This window comes from Micropterus dolomieu, linkage group LG15 (assembly GCF_021292245.1).
Source record: "Micropterus dolomieu isolate WLL.071019.BEF.003 ecotype Adirondacks linkage group LG15, ASM2129224v1, whole genome shotgun sequence".
In the NCBI taxonomy this organism is placed as follows: Eukaryota; Metazoa; Chordata; class Actinopteri; order Centrarchiformes; family Centrarchidae; genus Micropterus; species Micropterus dolomieu.
In genome coordinates, this window is record NC_060164.1 from 17,338,868 (window position 1) to 17,362,162 (window position 23,295).

General features: G+C 39.8%; 2 protein-coding genes across 2 annotated transcripts; one reads left to right on the forward strand and one right to left on the reverse strand.

Moving 5' to 3' along the window:
- Positions 1-560: 560 nt before the first annotated feature.
- On the forward strand, positions 561-4,529 carry bnip4 (BCL2 interacting protein 4). The gene is made up of 6 exons (XM_046070378.1): positions 561-722; positions 1,079-1,250; positions 1,404-1,464; positions 1,667-1,773; positions 2,565-2,714; positions 3,895-4,529. Exons 1-6 carry the CDS (start codon positions 680-682, stop codon positions 3,935-3,937), a joined length of 576 nt encoding a protein of 191 aa, XP_045926334.1. The 5' UTR covers positions 561-679; the 3' UTR covers positions 3,938-4,529.
- An 843-nt stretch (positions 4,530-5,372) lies between these two features.
- On the reverse strand, positions 5,373-9,458 carry ppp2r2d (protein phosphatase 2, regulatory subunit B, delta). Its single transcript, XM_046070377.1, has 10 exons — positions 9,280-9,458; positions 9,010-9,084; positions 8,416-8,513; positions 8,133-8,298; positions 7,938-8,050; positions 7,653-7,830; positions 7,371-7,535; positions 6,748-6,917; positions 6,450-6,541; positions 5,373-6,301 (listed from the first exon to the last, which is right to left on the reverse strand). The coding sequence occupies exons 1-10, from the start codon at positions 9,284-9,286 to the stop codon at positions 6,022-6,024; spliced, it is 1,344 nt and encodes a 447-aa protein (XP_045926333.1). The 5' UTR covers positions 9,287-9,458; the 3' UTR covers positions 5,373-6,021.
- Positions 9,459-23,295: the final 13,837 nt, after the last annotated feature.

Genomic DNA, 23,295 nt, shown 5'->3' on the forward strand with positions numbered 1-23,295 from the left:
CAATACCTGTCTATGTTCCTCAGCTCAGAAAGCATTCATTTAGTTATAGACGGTTTGGGACTCTAACAATACAGAACAGAGTCATAAGACACTGCAACAAGGTTACATTGGCGGAGGCTATACGTGTTTACCACAGCACATTTCATATTGAATGTCCTTTTTAGACATTTTTACGCCAAATAATTGCAGTTGCATAGTTAGCCATGGCTGAGATGTGTGACCTTATTACATACTGTATGTAGGCTACTGTACCTTACATACTGATGCAACTCAAGAGAGGGGGCAATTATGAGCTATGACTGCCATCTGCAGACAGGCGTGTGGAACTATCATAAAGCAGGTTTAATTCAAAATGTAAAATAAGCTGACATGAGCAAAAGGAATCAATGTCGCTTATAAATACGGTGTTTTAACAAAGCTGATTACGTGGCTTAGCAATCATGTTTATTGAGGTTGTTTAGGAAGCGTGTCCGGGCATGCGCGCTATTTTGGTGGGCCGTCTGCGTGTTGCGCCCGGCCGTTTCAGAGCCAATCACATTTCAGACAAACACAATATTGCGTCACTGTTATTGTGGTAGTTGCAACTGTATCTGCTCGCACAGATTTTGCCACCATTTCGCTGACATTTAGGCCCCTAAAACTGCGTAAACGAGAGGACCCGCAAGACTAAATCGGTACAATGTCGCGCCAAAAGGACATTTCATCGGACGAGAGTTTGCAAGGTAAAGTATAAACAACCAACAACCTTGTAAAACACGAGGTAACTAACGTTAAATCAGCTAACCTAGCCTGAGCTGAACAGACGAGGTATACATCTAATTAGCTAGATTAAAGCTTAACGTTACATTATTTTGTCGATCTATTATAAGAGGACACCCATCGGTCTAGTTAGTTAATAGGCTTGTTTGCAATAATGCCAAATCAAAATGCCTTCAAGCCGAGGACAGTCCTTATCTGTTGTTCTACTGTACATATAGCCTGCGGCAGTCCCAGCCTATATAGGCCAGTGATACCACTACTGAATAGGCTACCCAGATTTCATTCACATATTTCATGTATTAAAATCATCTGATATAAGGTTCCTGGGTTGAGCTGCATTTCAGTGGCACTGGATCCCAAAGCACCAGTCACCATGGAAGTCAGGAGCAAATCCCCACGTCCATCCAGGAGGTTGACATGGAGAAAATGCTGCTAGATGCACAGCACGAGTCAGGCAGAAGCAGCTCCAGAGGAAGCTCTCAGTGTAACAGGTTTGGGGGAGGGTTGGAAAAAGGGAAGCACAGTTTGTGTTTTTCATATGCGTTGTGTAATACAGCTTGTCAAGAAGTGTTATTCCAAACGTGTGTCTTAAGTGACCATCATTTCCCTTATGTGTTGTTGGTTTCTTCACTTCTTCACAACAGCCCACTAAGAGCACAGACCCCCCTTCTTATGTGGAGAGGCTCAGAGGGAAACAGCTCGCAGGTATTTGTTGGAACCACTGACCTGCAACAAAATCATACCTGTAAAGTTATAAAATGTATCAAAGTCTAATAATAGTGTAGTTTTATTAAATAATTCATAGGATGTTGTACAGTATAACGTTATTTTTTAGAAATCACTGATGGCCAAGTTGTTGCTGGATGTGTTCCGACAGCACTTGATTATCTACATTTGGTGTTTTTAGTCAGATGAAGATTTCCAAGAAAGAAGACGGGAAGTAGAGAACCTGATGAAGAAAAATGCTGACTGGATCTGGGACTGGTCTAGTCGACCTGAGAACAATCCACCAAAGTATGTTGCCACCACTAATGGTGTAATTTAGTATTTTTGGTATGAAATGTCTTTGTAATTTCAGTGTACACGTACACACGGGTGACAAATAAACCAACATGAGATGTTTTAGCATGGAGTCAGGCCACTACAAGCCTCATGAACAGCTTCTGGGCTCCTTGCCAAGTCTGTTAATTAGAGGGATGAACATCAGTACTCTACAAGATATTCCCTCAATTATATATACCACCTTTATTTAATCAGGTAATCTCATTGAGCTTAAGCTCTGTTTTGCAAGAGTGACCCTAGTACAGCAAAGGAAAAAACAAACTTAGCCAGACATAACAAAAGGTCAAATAGCATCAGAGACAGTCACAGACATCACTAAATAGATTTGAAGACGAAAGTTTATGTTATATTATTTGATTTTACAGAGCATTGTCTCACACGTTGGTCTAAAATCTTCCATACATGTGAAACTGGGTTGAGATTTGGTGACCGTAAAGGACCTAGCATTTTACTCACATCGTTTTCATACTTACCAAACCATTCAGAGAGCCCTGGTGCACGGAAGCATCTGCATTTTATATGTTTCTCCAATCTTTTATTCAGGTCTTTTCTTCAATTTGTCCCTCATCTGTTTTAGCCCAAGTATATTTATTTTATTTTTTATGACATGATTTGTAATTGTAATTCATAGAGTGAAAGAACAATGATGTCTGTGTGAGCAGAGGTGTCAGTATGACATTAGACCAGCAGTCATTGATTTTAATGTATTCAAAACAGTGAAAAATTAATGTGCTCCTCTGTAGGGAGTTCCTGCTGAAGTACCCTAAGCGCTCGACCTCTCTCAGCATTAGGAACACCAGCGTCATGAAGAAGGGAGGCGTTCTCTCTGCTGACTTTCTGAAGCTTTTCCTTCCATCATTAATCATTTCTCACATACTTGCTGTTGGCCTTGGGTAAGCAACATAATTTAATCTCTAACTCTGGCAATATTACATTCTCTTAAAAACTAAAAAAACACATAGGTACCTTTTAGAGACGATTGCAGAGGAATCTTTAAAGAACAATTTAAACCCCTGATTTTGACCACATAAAAATGATGTATATTCACTTAAATAATGGAATAATTTGCTATACCGATTAAACATTTATTTGGCATTTTTCAAATAATCCTACGTACAAATATATGGTTTCGTACTGTTTAGAAAAACTGATGCAAACATTCATTTTAATTGCTCCAACATTACATTAATGATTTGGTGGTTGTCTAGTATTATGGTGCGTTCCATTTACCTCGGAAGTCGGAGGTCGGAGCTGGGAATGACGTCACACCCGAGTTTATTTATTTTAGTTATTTATTTGTTTATTTGAAAAGGGACAATGTACACATTCAAAGCAAATGTAAGTGTACCCGAGTTAGCCACAGGCTAGTTTTCATTGTCAGTGCCCTTGCCAGATGTTATTGGGCATCCTAAAATAGTAAACTGTTATAATACAGTAAAGAGTTGGAAAACCTCGCTTGAAGAGTCATTGTTTACAACTAGGCAGGTTAGCCATCGTTACGCTGGTTACTTCTTGTGTGGTATTTAGTCATGCTAAACACTGTAGCAACACATCCACAGACAACAGTTGGACAGCACTCTGCGTACGAAAATGTACACAGAAGTGCTATCAAACAGTATAAACTACAGCTTTAACTGTTGATACTCAGCAGCCATCTTAGATCACAAAGTTGGGGTAGTGCGGTTCTTCCGACTTAAGGGGGCGTTCCCTTTGAAATATATTCTTTGTCTTTATAATTGCTATCTTTATATTAACATTCAACGGCTGTTTAATGTGTAGGTTGGCATCATTTCCCATTTCACGTGTGTTTTTTTGACAAAACGTGGTTTGGAGAACCAGCATCGGGTGACAGAGTCGTTGTCAGTTTTTGAGAGTGTGTAGTGTGTGGTAGGTTAGGTTAATTACCAATACCAGTTGGGGTTTTTTTCTAGTGAAATCTGGTGATAAAGTAGAGGATCAAGTCCAAGCTTCAGTGTTTTGTACTTTTTGTAATATCTATTTCTGGAGAATTCTTTTTGCATATCTTGCACTCAGCACCATCTTATATTACATTGTTTGTCTCTCTCCTTTTAGGATATATATTGGGAAGCGTCTGACCTCCCACAACTCCTACTAAGTAGGATGGCGGTGTTGCAACACCTTTGTCACCTTGATGTGACCATCTTGGCATGCCTTAAAATGGGACCTTCTGAATATCAAGGGAGATGTGGCCATGTGACACTGTCCAATTTGTTTGAGTGCACCACGTCGCCCCCCAACCCCCCCGCATGGAGAGGATGTGTCATTGCTGTTTCATGGTGTATTCTCCTCATCACAACAGTGACCAATCCTCTGCTCCTTGCTGTTGCCCCTTGTTGTGGCCTGGAGATGACTGTTTGGCTGTTTCCTGCTCCTTAAATCTGCACGTTACGGAACTGATACATATTGTACGTCATTGCCTTTTTCTTTTTGCAATGAGAAATCACTATTGATTTTAAACGATATACTGTCAAGTGATTTTTATTTTTAGACCAGCTGTGGATAAAGAAAATAGTTTGGGCTTGTAATTTTATTTGACCTTTTGTCCAAGGGATCATTAGCTTAGCGTTTCACTGATTGCCTCCATTGCAGATTGCTTAATTTGTGCAAATGTAATTGTTATTGAGAGAAAATCAACTGAAATGGTCCAATTTATTCATCCTACTCAAAATAAAAGTTGGGTATACACACATGGTGTATTTACAAACCGGTTAATATGTGGAAACATGAAGCAAACTGTTTTTTCAAATGAAAGTACCACATGCAGATGAACACAATTAAAATTTTATTGAACTTTGGTCAAAATAATAAACAAGTGAATACATTGCCACCATGTTAGGAATCAATGGACAAAGACAATGCATTGTTATGTTTGTTTTAATGTCATCAGTATATGTTGTGTGTAATCAACCTTCGTTTTCTGCATTCACAACTACGGAGATAAGATCCACATTTGCAATACGCGGTTCAAATTTGGGTGACATCCCTATTAATTGAATAAGGGCACATGTATGAGGCCGGTCTGAATATTCCTACATTAGTACACGATTCGGAGGCACTCTTTCACAAACCGTATGGTGTGCAATTTTCCTCCTCTGTATTTTCAAAGACAGCCACATATAGCAGCAGTATATGAGGACATAACTCTATAAAATAGGATTTACAAATAATGCACATGAGGTTTGTAAAACGTTTGGGGACATAACTTGTAGCTGTCACTGATAGAAGTAGGTATTAAGGCTGCAGATTCCCTTTGTCCTGGGCCCCATCTTGTGCCGTGTAGTTTCCAGCCTGCATCCTAAAACATGATCAAAAACTAGAAACGAATCTCTTGACACAAACACATTATCAGTTTGTCCCCACCGGTGGTTCTGAAACTAGTAGCCCCAAATAGTATTTCCATAAGAAGTTTGCTTGAGATCTGCTCAAAGACAGTGGTGTGACTGGACATTTTTCCACCTCTCTACAACATAAAAACATGCAAAGCAATAAACATGTTTTAATACATACTTTTAAATTTAAAAACACATCTGTAGTTTTAGTTTCTTTTATTATGTGGATGACAAGGTGTACTTGAGTAGATACAGTCAGTGAAATTATGTCACCGTATTGACTGGGGTAAAGAAAGAAGAGGGAGGGGGAGAAAAGAAACGGGTCCACTTTCCAAATTCATGGCCTCTTCCACCAGTAGCTTGGCCTGAATACATGGCCAATGGGGAATGTTACAGTTAGGCTTATTGACCATTAATCCGTGCTTCAGAGGGCCCAAAATCTTTGAGATGATGTTACAACTTTTGACAAGACGTCATTTTAAGGGCTTCCAAGAGTTCTGTCGTTAAATCATGAAATGAAGGCTTAAAATGTCAACACAAACACCAACGTTCAAGAGTTTGACCTCTAGGGAGTGCCATTCCTTTTAGACCCGAATTGGGCTTTCTGTGTCGGGAGGGGGGAGGGTGGGCATGTTGATTGCCCTGGTGCCAAAGGCAAAAACAACCTAAGCTCAGACTCAAAATAAAACAGGCCTATAGATCAACCTCCTGTGGCAAAAAAAGTAGACACGTGCTTTCGAATTCTTCACCAGGAGGACAACGAGGCTGTTTCTTCTTATACAGATAGACAAGTAGTAGGCTTAACTACACAGGTACGGTAAAAGCCCTATCTTCTGGAGCCCCAAATCTTCTAGTTGATTTTGTCCTGGAAAATGTACAAGTTGTTGGTGGCTGCCACAGCTATCACGTTATCTTTGGGGTGCCAGGCAGTGTGGAGGATCTTCTTGTTGAAGTCCAGGCTGTCCACGCTAATCTCATCCTTCTTCCTCTTGCCGCCGGTCGACACTTTGCGTGGTTTGAGCGTGGCCCGCGGTTTGCTGCTCTCCCGGGACGCCTCCAGTGTGATGTCCCGCCTGGTGTTGCGGTCAAACATTCGGAAGAAGTTGTTGTAGGAGCCAGTCATGATGGCACTGATGGAGAGAGAACGCGTTAATTGTTTGTTTACATTAACTTGAGTAAAATCACCCACAATGTCAACAGATATATTGAATCTATAATTAAGGAACATAAAACAGGTAGCAGGTGAAATGCTATTCTATACAAGACAAGGACACTTACCTGTCACTGCCATTCCAGCAGCACTCAAACTTGTCAAAGATGCAGTCGTTTTCATACAAGGAGCAGAGTTTACTGCGAAGGTATTCATGGACCTGAAACAAAACACATCACCTAAATATTCACTTAATATTCACACAAGCATAATGTCTTTATCTGTATGGCTATAATTAAGTGTTAAAAAGACTCATCTGCCTAACACGAAGCAATCATTTTTAAAATGCTGTAGTGCTTATATTGTTCTCACACAGGGTTAATGCCAGTTATATTTGAAGTCACTAAAAAAGGTACGTTTATGCACCTGATACGTCTCCACTGGCCTGTTCTCCATGTTGAGGTCCCAAACTTTGACGGAGAGGTAGTCACGTGTCATCATATAGCGTCCGCTGTGACTGAACTTCACGTCCGAGATGGAGGAGATGATCTCAGAGAAGAAGGACCGGCTGCTTGGATCCTCAGGCTCCTCAAAGACTGAAAGATAAAAGGAAGAAAAATCCTCACAACTCCTATTTCTAAAAACATTTCCAGCATGGAGTTAGACTCCAATAACTCTAATAATAACAAAAAAAATCTTTATTGGTATTTTACCAAGTGAAGCAACACATCTACCTTTACTTAAATTATTAAATCGTTTTAATTTAATCAAATAATCATATACAATCTAGAACGTATGAGATAATGAATACCAATCACAATTTACCAGATCCAAAAGTAATGTCTTCAGTTTTGTTCTGTCTGACCAAAAGTAAAAAAAAACCTAAATGTTATCAATTTATTTATTTATTTATACACACAAAATGGAGATAGCAGGAAATCTAAATATTAGACAAAATGTAAATAAACTATATAATATAATAAACTGATTTTCCACTCATAGAATAACTAATTGACTAAACATCGCAGCACTACAGTGGAGGTACTTACACTTTGAGTGCCTGTCGCAGAGTGCCGCCGCTCGCATGTCACACAGGCGGATGGTGCCTTTGCTACTGCTGTACACAAATACATTGCATTGGTGTGGATGGCACTCAGCAGCTGTGATTACTTCCGTCAGTTCCTCCATGTTGGCGGGCTTGATGTCTACAATATCTGGGAACACACTGTTAAGGAACTAGCAGTCTTGTATTTCATTGTGATACAGTGTAGAGACTATTGGTCCAAAAGACACGCATCTAAAAGCTGTTTTCTGATGAAGAAAAAGGATACTAAAACTTCTGTCTGTGATTTCCATGTGCCATAGATTTATTCTTAGGTCATCTGCGGAGAGGTACGTTTCATGATCACTATTTACAGAAATGGAATTAATGTGATAGGTGTGCGCATTTGCAAAGATCCTCCGTGGACTTGCTTCTACCATGAGATCCATTGGCATCAGTACTGGTACCTGAAAGATACCACATGAAGATTTTAAGTTTTTATGAAAACCATAAAAAAAAAAAAAAAACAACCTTGTTTGAATATGACACAGGTCTGACGTCTGATTAAACATACCCGTAAAGAGGTGATTCTAAAGGGGTCTCTGAGTCGTCCATCTTCATCTTTCAGGTTGTAACCTTCTGCTCGTTTATCTCTTTCACTTATTTTCCACAATTTGATAGTTTTATCTGACAAAAAACAGATAAGAAAATGGTTCAATTTAGAGGTGAAGAACAATCGTCTGACATAGATCAAAAGTAAAACTCTTACCGTTTGTCGAAAGTAGAAAGTGAGCAGCATTTTGTTGGGGTAGCCATCTTATTTTATTAATCTTTTCCTCAATTTCTAAACTTTTCAAATAGTCAAATTCTGGCTCGTGACTCTGAAAAGTGCTATAGACGTTGTACTCCCCGCGCAGGTGTGGACGATTCTTAGACTGAGAAACAAATATTGCAAACATAAGTCACAAGGTGCAAGTATTATCATTGCAACACAGAGTCAGCACATCACCTCTGACATAATACTCATCTGCACAGTCTGTGGCGAATCTTACCTCCTGTTCATGTTGAAATATCACTACTCTGCCTCCTTTATCTCCAGTTGCAAGCAGTTCCCCAGAATAGTTGAACTCGACTGTTGAGATTATGTCCGCTGAAAATGGACACAAATCAAGAGTGATTTAGACTCAGCTTTCACGATAATAGCTTTGTTGACAGCTAGGGTAAAGCTACTGTGTACTGAGTCGGGTGCCATTGGTGTTTTTCTGAACTGAAGCATCGGGTAAACTGCCAGCCAAACACGTACACCCATTCATGTATGAATGAATGAAAACAAGCATGATGTCACACGACAATTTATGGACGCAGCACATTGACGTCATGGACACGGTCGCTCCCCTTTAATAGCTTAGCCACCACCTAGCATACAGTTAGCTAACGACATACAGTCGTTTACAGAGGAAAGGGCGTTTGTGCAACTGATCCACAAACAGACTCTCACCAATCGCGCCAGCTGTTTTATATTAACCCCCGTGCGACCATCTAGCTATCGTGCGTCTAATGTTAAGCCCCTAGAGCATCATCATCAGCCCATCTAGCTAGCTACCCACCGTTTTAGCCTGGCCGCCAAGCCAACGTTAGCAACATACCTTCCGCAACATCTTCATCTATCGCTCCTTTCACTTGTGAGAAACACCACTGAAAATCATTTCCTCCAGCAACTCCTGTAAAAAAGAACACATCGTTAGTTTGTATCCGCCTCGCGTTTCGCCTGGCGATAATAATGACCTGACAGTGACACAGTTTGACAACTAGCAACTTAGCTTGCCAGCGGCTAACGTTGGCTAGCTAACTTGCAGATTCAGGCCATCACACACTAAGTGAGGTGGGTCCTTTTCCTCCCTTTAAAAGTAGCTCACCTGCCATTGCTTCATGTAGCAGCTCTTGCAAGTACACAGCTTCCAATACCTAATCAACCAATGCGGCTTGCTCGGGGAAATAGATAGCATCCACAATCAGTGTGAAGACTCGGGTCCAGATCTGTCAAGACCACGGAAATTATCCGTGATTTTTTTTTCTTCCAAAATGGCGCACAGTACATGGAGAAATGACGTCATGCACACATGCCACATCCTGGCTCCATCCATCCTCCTGAGCATCATATTATTAGAAGTGCCATTTAGTCTTCATTTTCTATGCATTCAACTTTGTTTCATCACATTAGATATTAACACCTGCCTATTAGCCTGTTAAAGCCAGTTCAGCTGTCCCCTGATGGTTGGGACAAATGTGCATATCAGGTTGCAGGTAATGTGATTGAACGGTGAAGCAAACTAAATCAAATAAAAAAAAGAAAATGGTCAGCATAAACATTTTTTATAGTCTTGTGTTCATAGGTCAGGCATGTTTCATGAATGTCAATTGCATAATATGAGTAAAGCCAAAGTGACAAGTAAAACACACTAACTTCTATTTTATATACTAAAAATATACTATTCATGATAAAACGTTTTAAAAATTTGTTTCGTTGTTGTTAGTTAATAAGTATGTCCTAACTCAAAAGTGGATGAAACCTTACAAGTACCCCAGCTTGTATTGTATGGTCAGTGGGTGACATCTAGTGGGGAAATGAAGAAAATCCAGTTCACTTATGTTAGGTATGTTGCACCCCCGATGGTAATAAACTGAATGTTCATACTTTTCAGTCCCTATTTCACAAACATTTACAGATGCCTTTTGTATTTTCTACTCCTTCAAGTCGTGAAGGACTGGTCTGCAAAACCTAATCAAAACAACATTTTGGTTTGAGTTGGAATTTTTGCCCTGTAAGAATAAAGAATGATTTGCTGAAAAGGCCATAACTCTTACAGGCCCTATCTGGATTTTTTTTTAAAGCGTGCTCATTATATGCTGTCAATCATTTGTATTGTTTTCTTCAAATTGTGGATATTACATTTGGGAACAAACTTGTCAAATTCTGCTCAGAATCTGTACAAAACTATGCGATAAAAATGTAGCTCTATTTTTGTGAGCATGTGCTCGCAATCACGGTGCATATACAGGTGCATCTCAGAAAAAGTGAAAAAGTTCATTTATTTCAGTAATTCGACTTAAAAGGTTAAACTAACTAATGCAAAGTGAGATTTCAATGATTATTGTGTACAGCTTATGAAAACCCCAAATATTACATGAATTCAATAAAAAAAAAAAAGGAAAAAAAAAAAAAGGATTTTAAATACAGAAATGTCAGCCCTCTGAAAAGTATATTCACGCATATGTACTCAGTACTTGGTTTGGGCCCCTTTGCATGAATTACTGCCTCAATGCGGCGTGGCATGGATGCTATCAGCCTGTGGCACTGCTGAGGTGTTATGAAAGACCAGGATGCTTCAATAGCGGCCTTCAGCTCTTCTGCATTGTTCGATCTCATGTCTTTCGTCTTTCTCTTGGCAATGCCCCATAGATTCCCTATGGGGTTCAGGTCAGGCGAGTTTGCTGGCCAATAAGCACAGTAATCCCATGGTCATTGAACCAGGTTTTGGTACTTTGGCAGTGTGGGCAGGTGCCAAGTCCTGCTGGAAAATGAAGTCAGCATCTCCATAAAGCTCATCTGCTGAAGGAAGCATAAAGTGCTCTGAAATGTCCTGGTAGACGGCTGCGCTGACTCTGGACTTAAGCACAGTGGACCAACACCAGCAGATTACATGGCTCCCCAAACAAACAGACTGTGGAAACTTCACACTGGACTTCAAGCATCTTTGATTGTGTGCCTCTCCATTCTTCCTCCAGACTCTGGGACCTTGGTTTCCAAAGGAGATGCAAAATTTGCTCTCATCAGAAAAGAGGACTTTGGACCACTGAGAAACAGACCAGTTCTTTTTTTCCTTCAGCCCAGGTAAGACGCTTCTGATGTTGTTTGTTGTTCAGGAGCACCTTGACAAGCGGAATACGACATTTGAAGCCCATGTCCAGGACCCGTCTGTGTGTGGTGGCTCTTGATGCAGTAACTCCAGCCTCAGTCCACTCCTTGTGAAGCTCCCCCACACATTTGAATGGCCTTTTCCTGACAATCCTCTCAGGCTACGGTCATCCCTGCTGCTTGTGCACCTTTTTCTTCCACACTTTTCCCTTCCACTTAACTTTCTATTAATGTGCCTTGATACAGCACTTTGAGAACATCCAACTTCTTTTGCAATTACCTTTTGAGGCTTTCCCTCCTTGTGGAGGGTGTCAATGATGGTTTTCTGCTCAACTGTCAGGTCAGCAGTCTTCCCCATGATTGTGAATTCCACTGAACCAGCCTGAGAGACCAATTAAAGGCTCAGGAACCCTTTGCAGGTGTTTTGGATTAATTAGCTGATTAGAGTGTGACACTTTGAGCCTACAATACAATGAGATTTTGAATTTGCTGTAATAAGCTGTAAGCCATAATCATTAAATTATATCAAATAAAGGCTTGAAATATCTCACTTTGCATATAATGAGTCTATATAATACATTAGTTTCACCTTTTAAGTTGAATTACTGAAGTAAATGAACTTTATGTATGTATGTATGTATGTATGTATGTATGTATGTATGTGTATATATATATATATATATATATATATATATATATATACACATATAAATAGATGTTAGAGCTGTGGTAGTTGTTTTTAATTTTGTTTGCTTATTTTTCTGTAAACAGCACTCTCTGAAGGGTTGAGGTTGTCAAGAATTGGGAGGAGAAGGATAGCCCAGAGGGCCTGATTGTGCAAAAAAAATTTAAAAAATGGCAAATGCTGATGAAGTGTGAGAATATGTAATATCTGGGCCACATTTCTGTGGATAAAATAGAATAAACATAGATATCTTCTTTTTAGCACACCAGTTGATAGAAAACACACTAGTCTAATATATATTAATATACTAACTGTGCTGAAAATGAAAATGTGAAAATAAGGCCCTCTGCCTAGTTGCTGATTCTTGTTTTACTCTTTATTGTAAAATACCATAGCTGAAAGTGGTCAATTACAAAATAATGCTTGTTTTTTAACCAGTATTACAGGTCACATGTTTTTTTTTACGCTAGCTAATCACCTGCACTGACCTTTTGTTTGTTGTTTTGTTAATTCATTTATTTTAAAGGGGCCATAAAAAACACAACCATTGGACCAGAGTTAGCTATATACCTAATTTACATCTCTAGTCCCTGGACAGGAAGATAAAAATATTCCAGAACACATACAATAAGCCAAATGTGTAAACAGTACATCAGATGTATAAAAAAACATCATCAAATAATACATTATATTCTCCATGTTGGAAAACAGTCTGTTCCATACAATGGTTTAGATTAGTGATCACACAACTGGTTTATCTTTACCCATGTTTTAAGTGTTGTTTTAAAAATACTGAAGCTCTTCCATTCTCTGATCCAGAACTGATTCAGTTCCATTTATCTGCTGGTCTGATTGAAAATGCTGACTATCCAAAAGCAGTTTTCCTAAATTTAGCTGAGCTGTGGTCTCTGCCTGATGCCCTGGTCTCCCCAGCATTGTCCCTGCAGCATGACACAAATTGTTTAAGTGATGGTGGTGCAAGATCCATAATTAATTTACACAAGGCACATTTCTGCTAAACAAAGCAAACTATCAAAGTTCAATAAATTGTACTTTTGAATGACGATACAAGGATGGTAGCTCCTTGGTTTTTTATCAAGATTGTTTGTAAAGAGTGTATAATGATTTTAGCGTCGTCAAACCTGCCTGGGACCAGCTTGTAGCACAGTAAGATGTGCGTGAAGATCACAGAGTGCAAAAAGAGCTTATCAAATATTGCTCAAAGCTTGATTTATACTCCTGTGTAGGGTCTACGTGCGCAGCTACGCCGTAGGCTAGGCACATAGCCAGGCATTTATACTTGTGCGTCCGTGTGTCCATCAATCTGCAATTACACCCCCAAACACTAGTCGGCAGTAGCGCTACAGCGTCCACTGTGTTGACTTTTGCAGGTGTTCTGCAAATTCTGCCTGCCTGCCTAGAATTGCATGCATCTCACGGCTGGTAACGCTCATTTAAGCTGGGAAAAAATGTGGGTGCAAATCTCGGCAGGTAGCCTACAACATCTGTCCTGCCGAATTATGCATCCATGTCTTTAGGTCCTTTTCAGACACTTTGCTGTGCTCATAGATCAAACGCGGTAATCACGACATCTTTTAGCTGAATCTCAATGAATGCTACTTCTACTAAGTGTAATAAAATATTAATGACTATAAACGTTGAAAAAAATATATACTTCGAATCATTTATCACAATTGATGAACCCAACTAAGGATATTACAGCGTTTAAATGCAGTATTTGGAGGTGCATGCAATTCTGGGCAGGCATGCAAAACTCGGCATAACACTGGCCGAGCAGGCTAACTTCCGGTTTAGGGCTCCGCTAACGTGAATTGGGGTAAAATTGTAAACGAGCGGCTGGTGTAGCCTTTTCAAATGTTATCGACCGAATGGATCACATTCTGATAGTGAAACGAGTCATTTCGCTCGGGTTGTGACGGTCGATCCACTGTGTTACAGCCGCTGTAAAAGTTACCACAAAGCACGGGACACTTCCTGTCGGCTCGGAGGCGTTGCAAGGCCAGTGCCTCTTTAAAGGGCTCCCTGTGAGGCTACCCAGCCGACCAATCACAGTGCTTACAATCCGCGTCGACTCGACGTGTAGTTATATTTTTGAGGAGGTGCGTGTCAGGCTACTGCATAGGTGACGGCGTAGGGTAGGGGGCCATGCCGAGGCTATGCCATTGATTCAATGCAGAAGTATAAATTGCACTTTAGGCTAGCTCTAACACTTCTGGAGACCTTTTTTTTAATATACATTTCTTAAAATTAAAGTTAGAATCAGAATTAATGATTTTGCCCAGATGCTTGAAGTGCTCAACAATATTTATTACCTCTCCTTTAACTAGGATGTCAGGTTGATGTGTGACATTTCTCTTTATGGAAACTGTGAATATGAACTCTGGATAACCACTCCACAGTGATGGTATTGTCTCCATAGTGCTTTTAAACTTTGGAGGTGGCAAGTGAATAAATAAGGATGCACGCAGAAAGACCTGAACCAAACCTCACCCAAACCTTCTCCCCAGTATCTCCCAAGCTCCACATCCCTCTCATCATTCACACAGCACCCCTTGGGGAGACGCAGAGCACAGGGCTGGAGGTTAGGATGATTATACCTATATATATATATATGTAAGGGTGGACCAACTTGTACATGCAGTATGTACAGGGTGGATGGTCTAAAGTTACTGATAGAAACATATAAACATGCATAGCAATATGAAACAACATGACATAATAATGTGCAATTATTAGATTAGATTAGATACGGCTTTATTGTCATTGAACAGAGTACTAGCATTGAGACAAAGAAATGCAGTTAGCATCGAAGCAGAAGTACAAAAAGTATTAAATTGCAGTGTAATGTATATATGTATAGAGGTGTATATGAAAATAAATAGTAAGTGATAGATATGAATATGCTAAGATATATACAGTATGAACATGTGCAGCAGTTACAGAAGGTAGTGCAGGTCTTAGTATAAAATATGTATTACAGGTACTGCAGTACTAGTAGTATAGGTAATGCTAATAGTAAGACATTATATAGGGCCTACAGAATAAACATTTGGAGGAATGATATGAATATATAGATTCAAAATGTAAAGGATAGAAAATAATATTAATTTGAATACTATACAGATAAGATATGTACCGCATCCAATGTAGGATATGTATGAGTATATGAGAATGTATATAGTACACATAGTACAAGGGAGTAAGAATATGTGCAGTAGGCAGTAGTATAAAACTTTCCAAGGTATGTAGGTCTTCTCTAAAATACTGCCATTAAACAGTTAACCACAGCGTTTAACACCTACTTGTGTATTGATCCCATTTGTAGTTAGTAGATATGGGGATGTTCGCTTTAAATTAAAAATAGATTGTTCACCGGTGTTTTACAAAACCATCATTATTTTAAGAAGCGCTTGAACCTCTAAAACATCCTTGACTGCTACATGAGGAGCCCTGTGTAGTACAATACAGCACCAAATGGGTTTGCAGGGTTTTTTACTTTGATAGCTTCTACCTTTGACTGAATGGAGCAAATCGTGTGTTGTGAGTTGAAAGAGGCAGTGCAGACATTATTTGTTGGATACAGTGAGTACAAATGCTTCTTGATTTGAAAGCAATAAGTAGTGTGGGTATACATACTAATTTGCCAGATCAGAAAAAAAGGATATTAACTACTGCTTTTTAAAATCTTAGAAATTATTGAAACAGGTGTTTCTGAATTTTACTTGCATTCTAAAACATCTGTTTTTACTCTAGCATTATTCTTATAAAGTAGAGTGAAAAGGAATTGCTGCCTTGACTAATAGTGTCCTATTAAAAACATACAGTGAGAAGGAGAAAAACATTAGACTTAAGACTAATTTGTGATTTAATAAACTGTACAGCTTAATTGTTGTGTACATTCGATTTTCTCATTTTTATAAGTTCTGTGTGGCTGTGTGTGTGTGTGTGTGTTCGCGCTGCCATGCCGTAGCTTCATCAGGTATAAGGAGAGGTGTTGACTTTATTCCGAGCCTCCAGTAACACCACTGACTCTGATAGTTCCCCATCCCTGTGGGAATTCATTATAAGACAGCTAGAGGCTGCTTGTGGATGGTTACTGTGCTGCCCGTATGTTAACTTGTCGCTATCGCGCAAGGCAAACATGTGGTGCAGCTGCTTTCTCTGGCTGTGGGCAACCTGGAGAGATTGATTGGTGAGCCTTCTGTTTTATCCAGGATCAGGGCCACATTCAGTAGACATGGTGCCTCCGGAGAAGCAGCCATTTTCCCCAGAAAATATGGCTCATTACCAGCACAGACAAAATGAAGGTATATTGACTTTTTAACATCTTACAACATACCTATTTCTGAGCCGTTTAACAACGAGCATTTGTTCTTGTGGAAATCTTTACTTCATTCTATTCTCATGCAATTGAATAGAAAAACACTGTTTTAACATGACCTCAACATGTTCACTGCTGCTGTCGTCATCAATTTCAGTTGAAATTTACACACAAAGGCGCGTACGTAAAATACCCATGCACATGCATTTGCACACACAAACATACCCTTCCCCCACGTTTGGTCCATCAGACAGTTTTTAACACAAACCATTGGCCAGTGGATGTGTCTGCTCTGCTCAGGGGCATAAGCTCTGTCCAGACCCTCAGTCTTAACTCTCACTCTCTCTCTCTCTCTCTCTCTCTCTCTCTCTCTGTCTCTCTCTCTCTCTCTCTCTCTCACACACTCACACACACACACACACACAGGCACACAAACAGCAAAGACAAACACAATCAATTATTCAAGACTCTTGTTTTGGCTCATGTGTTTTTTCTTATTATTTCTGTTCTGTTGTTTCTATAGCATCCTCTGGCAACCTAACAGCCAGGAGGCCCGATGAGTGAGATATGAGGCCTGATGACTTGGGGTCTGTGTATGTCTTTGTAATTTAGATGGCAAAGTATAATTTGCATGTGCAGCCTTCAACATTGTCTCATTGTCTGAAGCAGATTATCCTTGCAGCTTTCCACCACTGAGGGTTGTCAAAGACCTGGCTTGGAAGACGGACCTTTGTCTCTGTGTTTATTTCCCTCCTGAGTGGAAATTTTCAGTGTGGTCATTCAGTGTAGTTAAACCTCACACTGACGCACACAAGCGATCAGTGTAAATAGCACACTGTCCATTACTTTGGATTATTTCTCTACCAGTAAGGCTCTATACCTACATATGTAAGACAATGTGCATAGTGTATGCTTTACATACAGGGGCTGTCATTTTTCAGTGTGCAAATCTGTGCACTAGATGGCACTATGGCACTTATTATTCAGTGCCAATAGATCATTTCCATTTTGGAGGATGTGTATGCGCTGCTGACACAAGTGATGATCACAAACTGTTTTCCCCGAGCTAATGTTGATATCATCATAAAAAACTCCATAGCCACTCACATTTATTAATGAACAGTTGTGACCTTTAAGGACAAAGCAATTGTTTTGATTTTGATTGCCACAGTGAGATACATTGAATTGGGGTAGCGTAGATCACCAAAGTTTTTGGTTTATCTCAGATTCAGAGTTGTGTTTTTTTTAAAGGCTCAAGTTCAAACATCAAACAAAATATACTCGAATCAATGAAAACAGAGACATAAAATCACAGTGAGGGGATATATTAAATGTGAATCCTTGCAGCAACGATGTCCTCATAACAGATCATATTGTAAACATGATGGGTTAAATTGCACTTGTAGCTTTCCTTCAAACAGTCAGGCTATTCTCTCGGGGGGACAAGAGAGTGCTGCAGACTCTTCCTCTAATAACGCAAGACAATGAGATCCCAGCTCATAACATAGGCCTCCACTATATAGAACAAGTATTGGGGGCTTAGCAGCTAATAAAGTGGCAAGTCTTCAAATCCATGTCAGAAGAGCAGAGTGCCACAGGGACCTTTCATAACACTTGTATGTGCAGGTTCAACTGCAGTGTAAAGGTTACACATCCACATTGCACTGATCTAACCTGATGAGTTGCCTTAAGCCCCACAAATTTCAAGGCTGTGTTTCTTATTTAAAGAAGCAGAACTGAATCATTCTCTCACTCTCGAAAAGATGACAGGCGAAGACAAGGGTGTCGAATGAATGTGTGAGATGCAGCACAAAATCTACTGTGTATTCTCTTCTCAATTAAGTGCACATGAAGCAATAACAAAGTTCAAATACCTGCGTTCAATTCAATTTCAATTTTGTTTTATATCTGATAAGCTTGTTTTACATTTTGTGTTTACATTTACAAGTGTGATCTTTTTTATTATAATACACATCAATTTTGTTAATTGAATCACGCTGCCCTTTGAGTTCACCAAACACAGTCTCAGTAATTAGCCTTGATTGCCTGGTCTGTGTTTCATAAATGGTCTCTCCCGCGTTCTCTCTAGTGAACCTGTCCTTCACTTGAGCACAGACACTCCTCCAGCATTTCCACCCACTTTGTTTGTGAGTCTTTGATCCACAGTATTCCAGTTAAAGTTACACCCATGTGCTGCAAGTTGAAACTTTCAGCATTGTTGCTCAGGGGAACCTTATACCCGTGGCGCCTTCTGCTTTTGTCCTTCCCTTTAGCAACAGAACTCTCCTATGGTCCAGGACAAAAGACTACTCACGACACATTTTATCATCTCTGTGATGATACCGTTTGCTTCTCCTGCTTGCATGTTACCTTGGTCTGCTCAGCTAATCCAAAATTGTTAATGTAAAAAAAAAATAAACATCATTAAGGGTTCTTCCTTGAGACAATTGTTGATTTGGAGCAAAGGATGATCAGCAAGGAGATGTCCTTTATACTGAGATTTTAACCGCAAACAAGAAAACCAATTTAAATCAGTACTTTTTCTATATGTTGCACAATAACATGAAAGTGTGCTGAAACAGATGCTAGAAAGGTGATGACTGAACAAAACTCTAATTTGTTTTGTTTTTTTCAATTAAATTCTTGTGCATCAGCTGGACGACAGTCATAATGCTCATTGTTTACAGTGGAGGATCGTGTTTGTGCACACGTATACGTAACGTGCATATAATTTGCATGTGTGTTAGTATGTGTACCAGAATTACACATGCATGTTAAGCCTAATTGACGCAACTATTTAAACCATTTTCTACAGCAACAATATAATCTGTTGTTTGAAACACTTAAAGGCACCAACAACAAATACAGTATATTAAAATAGAGTCTAAAGTGCTGCGATGTCTTGCCTCTCCAGTCTGTCTAATCACTATGTGAGTGAAACATTCATGGTACACTAGATCAGTTCAATATTTAATTTCTCTACAAAGACTACATGATGGAACAGATGCTCAAACTTTGTATGTTTCTCAGGAGAGCGAAACTCACTTTCATGGAAGCTATTGAATACGGGGATTCTGATTGTGTACAAGCTTTGTGTTGACTTCTTTGGGCTCTTCACCTATGCACTAAATGTAGTCAAGGATAAAAAGATGTTCAAACATACTAAGTGTGCATAGTGAGTCAGTGCTCAAACCATGGACTGAATACATCAATTGTTTACATCCAGGGGCACTGAAAACTCATGTGTGGAACCACATTAGTGATGCACCAAGGTTGGCCTTTGCCTCCATGTCACATTTCAAGTGAAAATTTGACTTGGCATGTTTACATAGGATTTCTTCATCTCCCTTTTAAACCCCTATGGGCAAGCTGAAGGTGAGGGGAACTAAGATTATTATCCCCCGTTTCTCTGAGGAGCTTTTCTTTATGCACACCCTCACAGATGTCGACATTTGGTTAGGCGGTGTACATAGAAGCCCCAGATTATCTAGCGCTTCAGGAAGTCTGTTTAGCTAAAGTTAGGAGTGGTTACTTTCCTGCACCTTCCTAATTTACCCCTGCGCTTTGTAACCTGGAGACCCCCGTGCTTAGTCATGCGTCTGTCTTAAAGAGTGGGTAAGAGGAAAAATATTGGTGATTGAATATTGCTGTCCATTTGAAACCATAAGTCTTAGTTGTAATGATGTTCACATCAATAGGCTCCACTTGTGCAGACGTAGACCTAGTCACAGGAAGCGTAACAGATGGTGTACTATATGTCATAATGCTATAAAATCCAACAGGAATTGACAATTGAAATCCCACCCTGCAGTTTGCCTCTTTTAGCTTTGGCATAATCTTCTCAGGATTTCAATTGCAAAGTCAAAGAGAATAGTCTAGCACATGGGGACTAGTTATCTGGGGCAAATGCGGTCTAAGGTTGACAATGCAAAGGCTATGTTTATGTGCATCACACTTGCTATACTGAATGTTTCCCAGAGTGCAAGAACATCCTCCCCTGAATTCTATTGCTCTTCCCACGTCCCAGTGCTGCCGTGGAAAGTAGGCCAAGTGAGCACCAGGGCGTTGCTTTTTTAAGATGATCAGTTTGTCAGTGTGTTTTTGTGTGTGCTCAGGACAGCTATTCATGTGGCTTGACTCTGTAGAACAAAGACCAGCATTATACAATTTGCAGCACTTCCAATAGCAAGGAAAAGGGAGAGGTTGGAAAATAGGGACAGGACAAGTGTGGATGAAACAAAGACAAAATCTGGCTTGTACTCTAATTCATTTACTTCCTCTTTTCCACCTCTTTGTTGCAGCAAAAAGGTCCCTTGCCAGTAACACTCCTCTGCAGGATCATACTGTACTCTGGCTGGCATGGATTATTTTTAGCTATTGCTGTGCAGCTTTCACCTTGACTCTCTCCATCTTGACATCATAATTAACATTTCTGTTAATAGTAACACAGTTCAATATTAATAAGGATCTATGGCTGAAATCAAAATTCAGTGGGAGAGTGGTAATGAATTGTACTGCTTTGCTCATACCTTGCCAATCACCATCACATTTGTATGCCTTAATGATAATAATAATCCCTGCAGAACTAAATTATATGCTCTAATGCAACATGTAGAAAATGTACATTTTCATTTGAGTGACTTGGGAATTATTGGACTATGGCAGGTGGGGCAGTATCACTATAAGTTGACAGTAGCTCCATCACAGGGGTCAACAGGCAAATTAAAGTTCTCTTGAGGGCTGAGGCACTGCTGCTCTGTGGTCATGCACAGGCACATGCGCTCAAAAAAAATAAAAACAAGGTTAAAGCTGATGCCTCCCGTTTTGGAGGCCACATTGCCCAATGCAACATGTGCTCATGTCATACTTATTGATGAGATTTTTTAAAATGACCTTCAAAGTCAGATTTTCTGCACCCCTTTTTGAGTGTCACAGTCCGTTTGGTATTAGTGCACCCACATTACAAGTTTATATGTTCCGATTTAGGGCTGAATAATCAAATTTACCTCACGTCCATCAACGCCACTGAGAAGCGTGCGGCTGCGTGATAACTTTTTTTTAAATAAAGATTAGGCCTACAAAGCAGTGATGGACGCAATCACGATGGGGCTGTGTAAGAGCGAAGGTATGCTGGATATTTGGTCATGTGTATTTTGGTCTAAATTTCCAGGGGATATTTTAGATGTTAATAGCCCTGAAGTGGTCTCGGTTTCTTATTTAATTTCTCTCGCCTTCTTTAAATGTAATTCGCCCACAGATTGCGCCGCGAGGCTCTAAACCGCGCAGAAACTCTCTCATCATTTCCACAGCAGAATGGAAATGCAAATCGTGCGCACGGGCAATGCCCTTGACAGAACTCACCACTGCACACAATTAACATGAGCACTCTGACAGAAGTTAGTGACGAAATGTGAGGTCACAGGAGCTGCATGTCAGACAATAATATGGTTGTGTTTATTTATCTGACACAACAGCATCAGAAACACACAAAATAATAATAATAATAATAATAATAATAATAATAATAATTTAGCGTTTGTGACAAATCCTTTTGCAGCATGGAAAACAATTACGCGCACTGCTCTCCTCAATATCATAAATATGAATTTTAATTTAATTTATTTTTCAGTCTTCTGTGCATGCTGGTCAGCATTTTAAATAATTCTCTTGCAAAATGTTGTTTTATTTAATATAATTTATCCTGAACATAAACAACCATTTCTTTTTGCCTCCTCGGGTGGGTGGAGGGTGGGGGTGGGGGGTGTTAGATAAACCTATGTTGAGATTTAGCTATCTTGTCACTGAGGAACACAGCTGCCTCATATCGACACAATGATCTCAAGTGTAACCAACGAGGGGCGCTGTCCGTCTTTCAGCTATAACTACTTGACACGAATGGCCCACATGATTGATCTCATCACTCTTGGCCATTTGTGTTTTACCCCCTATAATTAAAAATAACGCGTAAGCTGTATTTTAATATAATATTTGAATATGTCATATCGAATTTCGGCCGTGCATTTATTAGGCCTGACGTTAATAGCTTCTGGAAACAAAGTTTGCATGGAGGCTGCCATTTGTAATGAGGAATAAAGCATTTAAGTCATTTAATAAAAAAAAGTAATTATAAATATTGTCTAATTTCCCCCACTTATGAGAAACGTCTCCGCAGCTACACGAGTAGGCCCATAAACTGTAGCTGCTCTTTTAAAGTACAGCCACAAGTGATGTGAATTTTAAAACCAAGGCTGTAGTAAAGGTGATTTTTTTTTGTTGCGCCGTAGTTTGCACATGTCATGCATATAACATATAAATAAATTCATTTTAAGTCCAACCATATCGACTATATAAAAATTATAGGTGTAAACAATGGAATAAAGATGGCTGAGTTGCAGTAAACAATAAGTGGGCTGTCTGCCTATTTAGTCCATATGGAATTTGAAATGATGCGTAACTGTAGGCGTATTTGATTAATATTTAATCGAAAAAAAAGATCACTTTAAAACAGCCTCTGTGATAAAGCCGTGAGCGAACTTGCTTGGTGGCTCCTAATAAGATTTCATTTCCACCTTTTTTCTCTCCAATCAATTCATTAGGAAACAATGCAGGTGAGCATAATGAAAGTGTTGTCCCAATAAAGTGCATCGATGGACAGCTGGGCAGCGGCCGGCTGATTGACTTTGCCTTGACATCTGGGAGGCCCGCTGGCCCCTGGCACGCGTATAGGCTGATGTCGCCATTTACATGCAAATTTAAGGAGATCATGAGGGCCTCGCCCCGTAAATTCACACAAAAAAGAAGACGTCACCCTCAATACGGAGGAGGCTCGTCCCGTCGAGACTGGAGGTCTTCAAAGTCATCGTGTACATTTTTATTGGGAGCCACGCGTCCCGAGGAGTTTGGTTTTTATATCAATGGTCAGGCCCAAATCTGTGGGGGTTCATTCATTGTGGCCACTGAATAGAAGAATGAGATAACAGCCCCCCCCC

Bases quoted from the DNA above. Each gene is read 5' to 3' on its own strand.
- bnip4 (XM_046070378.1), top strand. From the start codon at position 680: ATGTCGCGCCAAAAGGACATTTCATCGGACGAGAGTTTGCAAG. The intron at 723-1,078 runs GTAAAGTATAAA...ATCTGATATAAG, and splicing joins ATCGGACGAGAGTTTGCAAG to GTTCCTGGGTTGAGCTGCAT. The intron at 1,465-1,666 runs GTATTTGTTGGA...TGGTGTTTTTAG, and splicing joins CAGAGGGAAACAGCTCGCAG to TCAGATGAAGATTTCCAAGA.
- ppp2r2d (XM_046070377.1), bottom strand. The intron at 6,542-6,747 runs GTGCATAAACGT...GTTTTGTTTCAG, and splicing joins GGCCAGTGGAGACGTATCAG to GTCCATGAATACCTTCGCAG. The intron at 6,302-6,449 runs GTAAGTGTCCTT...TCTCTCCATCAG, and splicing joins TGCTGGAATGGCAGTGACAG to TGCCATCATGACTGGCTCCT.